Source organism: Coffea arabica, chromosome 7c (genome assembly GCF_036785885.1).
Source record: "Coffea arabica cultivar ET-39 chromosome 7c, Coffea Arabica ET-39 HiFi, whole genome shotgun sequence".
In the NCBI taxonomy this organism is placed as follows: domain Eukaryota; kingdom Viridiplantae; phylum Streptophyta; class Magnoliopsida; order Gentianales; family Rubiaceae; genus Coffea; species Coffea arabica.
In genome coordinates, this window is record NC_092322.1 from 13,813,997 (window position 1) to 13,823,773 (window position 9,777).

Sequence of the window (9,777 nt, forward strand, 5' to 3'; positions counted from 1 at the left end):
ATTAAATAAGTTATTAAATATTAAATGTCAAATAATAAAAGATGCCTTTTATTAAACATTAAATAAGTTATTAAATATTTAATATTAAATAGGCAATAAAGTACTGTGAAGGCCAAAAGTCTTCGCCACTCATGAGTTGAGCGTCGAAGGCTTTTAAAAGAAAAAAAAAATTAAACTAAACCAAAATAAATGAAGATTAAAAGTATTTTTGTCAGCAGCCTCGTGTCTCAATTGTGACGACACCTTATTCAGAATCTCATCCCAACAGAACACCAATTTTCTGACCATTTTCAATTTTGACAATATTCCTAAAAATTCGCATGCTTGTCACTAATTAAAGTGAGCAATAATTGAGTGATACCTCCATGGGACAAGACAACCCGTCTCCACTTTGGTTCTTTGGGCCCGCCATACTCACATGGCAGAAGCTCATTGGTATGGTGGGAGCATATGCCTGTTGGTACCATCTTCCCTTGACAAAGTTTCTGTTTCACCGGGAAGAAGGAAAAGTCTTGCGATGTACAGCAACCAGACCTACCACACGCAGACAGATATATTGAAAAAATAATAATAATAATAAAAAAACTTGATCCTTGATGGCAATGTGTGACTGCTGTTCTTCTTGTTGTTAGATCATAAGAAAGTTGCAGATCTTGAATATCAATAGCTACAACAGACAGAAATCAAACATCAGAGTGAAAAGCAGATTACCATGATGAACATCTCCTCCAGCAGTAGCACTAGTTGCTTCGACTATGCTTTAGATTATCTGGGCTGGCTTGAAGAGAATTTTTGGAGAGAGGTGAGCTGGCTGTTGCATCCTCAGATCCTGAAGCTGAAGGTGGGGATACGTCTATTGAAAACCTTTGATATGTATATTAGAAAGTGTAGGAGGAGGAGTAACCAGGGAACGTGTTTGGGATATGATAAGGAGAACAGGGGTGATGCTAAGTCTGACAGTTTGAGACTTAGCAGTATTTCATACATGATTCAAGATCTAGTTATGGTGATACCGCAGGGACTTCACTCTGCTATTGTTAGATACAATCAATCTGGTGCTTCAGATCTTAGTGTCATCGATTGTGAGCTCGCTAAACTTGCGGAAAATATGAGGTGTTTTCCTGAAATAGATATTGAGGAATTCAACATCACCAGTTTGTTGCTCTACTACTCACTGGGAGATTCACAACTAGTTGTGGATTTCATTGATTCCATTTCAGAGAATCTGAGGTATCTTTGCCGCGTAGAAGATGAAGTTGACGAAGCTCAGAGAATTGTACTGAAAATTCTTGAAAAGAAGCTAATGTTCTTGAAGAGTTTCATTGGTTTTGCCACACTTCAAGGTTGTGAGGTTCAGCAATCAAAAGATCTGTTGGTCCACGTCGAAGTTGCGGCTGTCAATGCTGCAAGCCTGATGTGTAGATACTGGTTTCAGATAAATAATGAACAAGTTCACAATGAGATGAAACCTGAAATTTTCGAACTGATACACAAGAAGATTGATCCCATTGACCCCCAGGTCCGAGAAATGTATATCAATGTCTTGGCAGCTTCCAAGTTATCAAGATCGTCCTACACTTTCACTATGAAGGAGAATAAGCATCTTGTGACTGAATTTATTGATAATCTCCTGCAGAGTCTTATGGAGCTATTAGAATCTTATACAAGTTTCCTAGTTCCAGTGAAGGATCAAATGTTAAAACTCCACCAGGGACTAAGATTCCTGGTTATCTTTCTTAGCGGGCAGCAGGAGAAGTTCGATGAGCTAAATGATGAAATGAAGGATCTAATTGGAGTTGTGGTCTCTGATGCAGGTATTGTGATTTTCTCCCTTTCTGTGAACGAAATGAAAGAAGGGTTGCACATGGAAACAGATCTGGCACTTTCTCATTTGCTCGAAGTGCTCAAGTTGATCATTGCTGAAGTTGGACACATTTATTCAGTACCATCATCATCATCATCACTTACTTTCCCTAGGACTAATGAGCTCGGCTCTCTTGATTCTCTTCTAGAAACTCTCAAGGAACTAGCAAGCTCTACAGCTGCTTCAATTGCTTTCCCAAACGATCAAATACGCACAATCCTAGAAGATCTTGTATTCTTAAGATCTTTTCTAGGAAATGTTGTGGAGCAGCGCAAACGGAATGAAAAACTCCAAGCTCTTTGGAGTCGTGTCATGAAGGTTGCTTACAGTGTAGAACTACAAGTTGACTCTGCATTGGTTAGTGATCAACATGAACATTGTCCGGATGCTGTTGCTAGAGATATCAAGCTTATGAAGATAGAGGCTGAAGAGATCTATGATAGCATAAGATATGATGGTGAAACTCAGAGGCTAACCAAGACTACCGTTCACATGCCATCACAAGTTACTGCTCCATCATTTAATGAAGCTCTGGTAGGTCTCAATGATGAGGTAGAAAGTATAATTGATAGACTTACGAGAGGATCAAGCTGGTTCGATGTTGTTGCCATCGTGGGTATGCCTGGGCTTGGTAAGACAACTTTAGCCAATAATGTCTTCGGTCATCCTTCAATAAAGTTCCACTTCCATATTTGTGTTTGGTGTACTGTTTCTCAAGTATATAGCAAGCACAATTTGTTACTTCAGATTTTGAGTGTTATTGATTCTAACTGCTCTGACCAATGCCATAAGAAGAATGAAGATGATTTGGCTCAAATGTTGTACCAACGTTTGAAAGGAAAGAGGTATGTCATTGTTTTGGATGATGTTTGGGACATTGATGGGTGGAATTTGTTGAAACACTCATGGCCAGATGACTGCAATGGCAGCAGGATACTCTTAACCAGCAGATTTCAGAATTTATCATTGCAAATTAAACCTGATAGCCAGCCCCACCATCTTCGCCCACTTACCGATAAGGAGAGTTTTGAATTGCTGCAGAAGAAGCTATTTGCCAAAGAAGATTGTCCTCCAGCATTAAGGGAAGTTGTACAGCACGTAGCAAAAGACTGCAAGGGCCTACCTCTCACCATTGTCCTCGTTGCTGGAATTCTCGCTACTACTGAGCAAGATTGCTGGGAAGAAGTTGCAAGACGTCTAAGGTCTAGCATTTTTGCTGACGATGAGCACTGCATGAAGACAATTGAGCACAGTTACAATTATTTACCAGATTATTTGAAGCCATGCCTTCTTTATTTTGGTGCATCTCAAGAAGATAAAGACATTCCTGTCAGAAAGTTGTTATGGCTTTGGATGGCTGAAGGATTCGTGCAAAAAACTGAAGGAAAGAGTTTAGAGGATGTGGCAGATGGCTATTTGATGGATTTGATTGGGAGAAGTTTAGTTATGGCTACCCAGCAAAGATCTTTAGGTGGGATCAAAGCTTGCCGAGTTCATGATTTGGTACGTGAGTTTTGTGTGGCAAAAGCAAGAGAAGAAAGTTTTCTACAAATTTCACATGGGGATGATCATCTTACTTTTATTGGACAGTGTAACCCCCACCGACTAGCTATTTACCCTACTACGAGTCAGGGACTCAAAAAGTCAATGCTATTTTTCCCCAATTTGCGTTCCTTGCTCTTCTTTGATGATGATTATGAATCTAAAGCGGAACAGGGTGAAATTTGGTTCAAACTTCTATCATCTAAACTTATTAGAGTGTTGGATTTGGGTTACAATTTGGCTTTTGGTAGATATTTTTCAGAGAAAGTAGAAGTATTCTTTGTTCACTTGAGGTACTTGAGCATTAGCTGGCATGATAAGGATCGTATCCCATCTGAAATCGCCAACCTCTCAAGGTTAGAAACATTTTTCATAAAAACCTATGAAAGGTGCATTTTGTTACCAAACACTATCTGGAACATTAAAACATTGAGGCATCTTGTCGTATCATCTTATGGAAGTGGTTTCGAATTTCCCATCGACAATCTATACATTAAAAGTTCCCGGTGTGGTTTTCGTTTTCCTGCTGACAGTCTTGCCGGCTCCCCGGATTTAAAACATTTAGACACTTTAACCCTTGCAATTGATTCCTCTCCTCAAAGCTTGCAAAAGACACTGACAAAGATTCCGAGCATCCGCAGGCTAAAATGCGTGGATGTCCATGACGGAGTGCACGTTGGTATTCTCGTGCTGGACCACTTGAGTCGACTAGAATCACTTAAGATGAGCAGTTTTAAAGGATATGAGTTTGAATTCCCATTGAATTTGAGAAAGTTGACTCTCTCAAATAATGGTCAGCCATGGAGTAAAATTTCAGCAATTGGAAAGCTGCCCAGCCTTGAAGTCCTTAAATTATGCTGTGATTCCTTTGTGGGGGAAAAGTGGGAGATGAAAGAAGGGGAGTTCCAAAACCTCCGATTCTTGGAATTGTCAGAGTTGGACTTTCGATGGTGGACCGCCTCTTCTGATAATTTTTGCTGTCTTGAGAAACTGGTTTTGAGTTCTTGTGAATCGCTGGAAGAGGTCCCTTCTTGTTTAGGGGAAGCCCTCACTCTTGACATGATTGAGCTCGGAGGCTGCCGTGCGTCTGTTGTGACTTCTGTGAAGCAAATTCAACACCAACAGATGGATATGGGAAATAATGATCTAAAATTAATGAAAGATGGGCGCTCTGGTCGGTTTCGGTCTCAGAAAGAGTTGGCCCGTCTCAGAAGCAAAATAAGGATCGGATTATCAGGTTAGATATATTTTCTTTGATGTTCTATTTGTATATGTTCAATCAGTTCAATGCTATTAATTTCACCCACTTCATGTTTTGCAGCCTACACAAGTGCTCTTCGTTTTATAGAGACTAGCAAGATGATACCGTGCGCAAGCACGGTGAGAAATTAAAGTGATGCCCAATATGAGGTGATTTGCATGCAATGTATGGTTGTATTTGTTATTTTGTTTAATGAATGAAATTAAGACATTATTAATAAAAAAAAAATGAATACGTGAGGTGGCTGCATAAGAAAAGATATTGAAATGTACGTGTGTGGTTTGTGCTATGAATGAGTAGGAAGTTAATAAATTCAATGAGGAAAAAACATGTAGTTTTATTTTTCTTTTATAATAATGCAGGAAAACATGGTGAGTAAAAAGAAGTAGAAAGTTGTTAAGAATATTCATTTTAGATAGTTTTTTTGTAAAGTGGTATAAAATGTAATAGATGAAAAAAATTTTGCTGGAAACATATTTTGGCGGATGCATATTTGTTTAATTGATTGCCATATACAGTAACATTTTGTTTGTCCTGTCCATTGATGGAGATTACGCTTTTCCGTGCTACACTTTTCCTTTCCCAAGTTTGACGTTAGTGTATGATTTCTACACAAAAAGCATATAGTTTTGATTTCGCTCTAAAACTTCAGAATTATGCTTGCACACATGACTGACCATAGGAAGCGGTAGTGTCTCAACCGATGGGATTTTTGAAGCAGGGAAAGTGGTTGCAAGTCTCTGTATATATACCAAAACAAATCAAGTGGCCAAAAAAATAAAGTATCAATTGGCACAGGCAAGATCAGATGTATTTTCTTGACATTACATCTGCCAATACAAGCTTTCTTTCCTACATGAAAATGATAATACAAAGTCAAATTATACTCCCGACTACAGTTTAGCATGACAATTGCAACCCGTCCCATGACGCGCTTCCACACAAAACTATACTAAGCCTTGCCCACTGCCCCCAAAGGCATGGCATGTTCTTTGGGAAAGAACTGCAACCCTATAAAAGCAATTCAACCCCTTGATCACAAAACAAACATGGGGGCAGAAACCCAGGAAAAAGAATTATTTTGTGTTTTATACGTATATAAATTTGAGATTAGCAGTCCCATGTATGTCAAAAGAATGATATCAACACATTTCGAGAATAATTATTCCTCCAAAGATGGAGCACATATTGAAATTCTTTCAGTTATGAATTTTCTTTTCAATATTTCTCATCCTGTTAGATACAACAGGAGACAAAGATCCGAACCACCAACAGTCAAATGCTAACATGATAAAAAAGCAGAGCCCATCCAGCTGCAGTGGACTTATTAGAACGTGTTCCAGTGGTTGTATGAAGATTCTTCTGCAGAATGCCAACAACAAAACCGCTATTAAATTTCATCACAAGTCAACCACAAGCTGACTCCGAGATACAAGTATTGTATCTCTACATAAACCATGTAAAACGACCAAGCCTATTTACACAGGTTGGAGAGAGAATACCATCCATGTAAAGTCAAAACAATTCCAGATAAAAGACATTTGGTCAAACAGCAGCTAATATTTTATGTCTACATACATGACATAAAAAGGTAGCACCAGTGAGAAAGATTCATATTTATCAAGCAAGATATTGATGATTCCTATATTTATGAATCTTTATCAAGCCAGATAAGTTTGTCTTTCTAAATGCCACTGGAGTAAAGGTAATTTACAAAAGGCTGCTAGAAATTTTTGCTGCAGATTTTGCTTCCAAATGTTTCTAAATATGAATTATATTCCCTATCAGAACATTTTGCAAACAAGTCACTTACATGACCACCTGAAAAGGATGACCCTACCTTACCTCCACTTCCCCAAAACCACAAGATCAGGTAATACCAGTTGTATCACTAAAATTCTTAATTTGGAGAGCTACACCTAAGTACTATATCTACACTGCGGATCAGAGAATATTACAAGAAAACAAACAGTGGGCAAAATGCTTTTTGATAACTGAAATTATCCAGTTAAGATTATTTAGAAATGATGTTTTATATGACCAGCCAATTCATGGACCTAAATGAAGGTTAAATAAAAAGGTTGAACACCTCATACAAGAGCTGGACAAAGCAGAAATTTTTTAAAGCCTCAAGTTTAAACTACCAACCCCTCCTTTAAATCGACTCAGATGAGGCCTTTATTCCAATCACATGATGATCAATGATCCTTCTTGATGGGAGTTTCTGAAAGTTGGCAGGTCTCAATTTTCTTGATTGTAGTCTGCTACAATTAAGTGCTCTATCTACCTCTAATAACAAAGCCTCTTGGTATACAAACTTCTGCTGTTTAAATTGCATAGAAGGATAAAGAAAGTTCCAAAAACGTAACAGACAGGAGAATGGGAACCTCAAGTTGTGACAGATCTGCCAGTGGATCAGCAGAATGTCTAGCAACTTCCATGGGCCCCTTAAGAGCAGTATTATGCCTTCCCAAAGTCATCCTAGCAGCTGCAGAATCATTGGGAGGAGGTGGGAAAGGAGACTTAATCCTCACTCCTCCACTGGGGGTGGTGCTATGCTTAGAGTTTTGGCCTTTACAGTTCCAGGATGTACACTTAACAATCCTGCAGCTGAAAGCATGCCTGTTCCACTAGACGGTTTGTTCTTCACATTAATTCAGATAGTTTCACCTTCCTAAAATATAAAAAGAAAAATGTTAGTCCATAAGAAAAAAGATAACATCAACACAATAAAACTTCACCAGTAATATCAGAATATAATAAATGAAGAGAGAGCAAAACTTGCACATAAAATCTGAGGTTGCTAGATAAACCTAACAAAGAAAGACAATGAATTCCAAAGGAACACATAATGAATCAATTTCAAGAGCCAATTTAGACTATTCCTCTTCATCGTTTTCCTCTTAATTGGACAAGTAAGCATAGGATGAGAATGCAGCACAAATTCTATCATGGACAAAAAATAATGAGTCTAACTACTACTCAACAGATTTCAATAGCCTATCCAATCCCAAAATCAGTAAACAGTGCAGTAAAGAATCCTAACATAGACAAACAGATACCAGCTTAACTATTAGTCTTGAAGAAGTCAACAATCTAGCGCCCACTCTCAAAATTCTTTTAACAGCATTGATGGTAGAAAAATAGACGATGAATTCTTAACAATAAGCAAACAATCTTTAGATGGCAAGTAAAAATTAGTGAGGTAATACTCTGAACATAGCTTTTCTGTGAAGCAATAACTGGACTCTGTACTTGAATCTAGCTTCTTAACTTACAAGTCACAACTAATTCGAAAAGGCCATTTGCACATTCAACAAAACTGAAATAGAAAAGTAGTCATGCATGCACCAATTGCCTCATGCCAAAGTACTCTTAACACTTACAATTCCAATGACCTGTGACCAGAATAGAGCTATTAAACCTATTTAAGCAAGCTTGTAACTTACAATTCTCTATTTCTTTTTTCTTCTACTAGTTCCTTTCATTAATTCAAGTACCTAATGCAGCAGCGTACCGTACAGGAGGACATCCAAAATAAAACCACAGACTGCTGGAGATGCATGGATGACTTGATAGCCTTCTTGCATTACTGGCCTGCAACGGATCTTGAATTTCTGATGCTGGCAAGGTTCTTGAATTGAATATTTCAACTGGATGGATCTCTCACTCACCGGAAGCTTCATCAGCTATTTAAACTTCCAGTTTGATCTTGTTCTTGACAGATAGTCTCTTCATTCCAGCTCATCAAGTGTTGGAAGGGGATCTCTCTTCGCCGATCACATTTGGAAGGGGATCAAGTGTTGCTTGTAGCTCAGACTCCGAAAGTGCAGCAATACAAATTCCATTTGCTCTTAATCAAATGAAAATGACTATTGGAATCAAGTGAAAAATTTTTAGATTGCATTGATTTGCTCAAAAGGAAAAAAGCATGCACCAAATTGAATTGGATGGTATATTTTTCTCTCAGTAATTAACTTGCAATACGTGATGAAGATCTGAGTAGGATAAGAAGGATAAAATTTTAGATTTTGTTTATAGTATTAAATATGTCTCAATGATGGACAAATTGTATTTTTGTTTATAGTGAACGTGATTTTTTATCCGTGTCTTGTTCATTTACATATCTATTATTTACTCCTCCTGTTTATCCATATTACCTTCTTAAGGAAATCCCTGTTTTTAGTGAAGGAAATTTGAAATGGCAGCCATCAACCATTAAAAGTGTCTGTGATGCCCATTTTCTTCTGATTCAACTTTCTTTTTTTTCAACTCCAGTAATAGATTTTTGTTAATTAATTAACCCTAATCCTAGATTGTACTCCAAAAGCCGGCAACTCTTGAAATCATCCCAGGGACTTAACTACCCCTCCCAGAACCGATGTCAACTTTCATTTTTGTTCAATTTAGGATTATTAAAACAGCAGTACTGCAACAGATTATTTTTTTTCGAGTTACAGATTTCTAATATGTTGCAATGGAAAATGCTTCAAATTTCGAACTGCTTGTTCAACGAAGCAAAACTGCAGCCAGATTGGTGGTACTACCAACTATTTACCAACAAAAAACTAAAAATAGAGACAACGAAAACTGCTACTGAGGTCCAAAAAGGTTGTGGTGGATATTTTGTTCTTAATGCGTCACTAAGCTAAAAAAAATTGCGAATTGCTCTCAGCTAAAAAGTGCATCCAAGTTTTTTGGACATTATGTATTAAAATTTGGTAGAATGCTTAGATAATAGACTCACTTAGCATTCTTCGCAGGAGAAAAAGTTGAGAGCAGAGTGCAATAGGCATCCTGCAAGTCTAAACACACTGTGTTATAGCGTTGTAATCAGCTTTGTGAATTGCAGTGCCTAAGGGGCAGTTTTATTACCATAGGGTCACTTTTCTTTCAACAACTCTTGAATCTACTTAAAAAAGTGTTCAAATCATGTAAATTGATGTGAAAAAATACGACGACCGTCCGCCGAGTCCGGTGTGGGCAGCTGTTGCCGGCGGCGAAGATTTCTTGAGAAGGAGAAAGAGAAGTAAAAGGAAAGATAACAAAACAAAACAAAAATAAAATATAAAAAATACATATAATATTTGAAAAAAAAAAAAAGAGGAAA

At 37.7% G+C, this 9,777-nt stretch overlaps 1 protein-coding gene and 1 long non-coding RNA gene across 3 annotated transcripts; one reads left to right on the forward strand and one right to left on the reverse strand.

Moving 5' to 3' along the window:
• The first annotated feature begins 526 nt into the window (after positions 1 to 526).
• LOC113697786 (putative late blight resistance protein homolog R1A-3) lies at positions 527 to 5,686 on the forward strand. The gene is made up of 2 exons (XM_027217366.2): positions 527 to 4,643; positions 4,728 to 5,686. The coding sequence occupies exons 1-2, from the start codon at positions 713 to 715 to the stop codon at positions 4,796 to 4,798; spliced, it is 4,002 nt and encodes a 1,333-aa protein (XP_027073167.1). The 5' UTR covers positions 527 to 712; the 3' UTR covers positions 4,799 to 5,686.
• Positions 5,687 to 5,736: 50 nt separating this feature from the next.
• On the reverse strand, positions 5,737 to 9,334 carry LOC113698198 (uncharacterized). Of its 2 annotated transcripts, none has more exons than XR_003450132.2 (3): positions 8,168 to 9,334; positions 7,055 to 7,341; positions 5,737 to 6,029 (listed from the first exon to the last, which is right to left on the reverse strand). It is a non-coding gene; the product is annotated as an uncharacterized lncRNA (long non-coding RNA). The 2 variants fall into 2 exon arrangements; XR_003450133.2 differs by having other exon boundaries at positions 8,185 to 9,329.
• Positions 9,335 to 9,777: the final 443 nt, after the last annotated feature.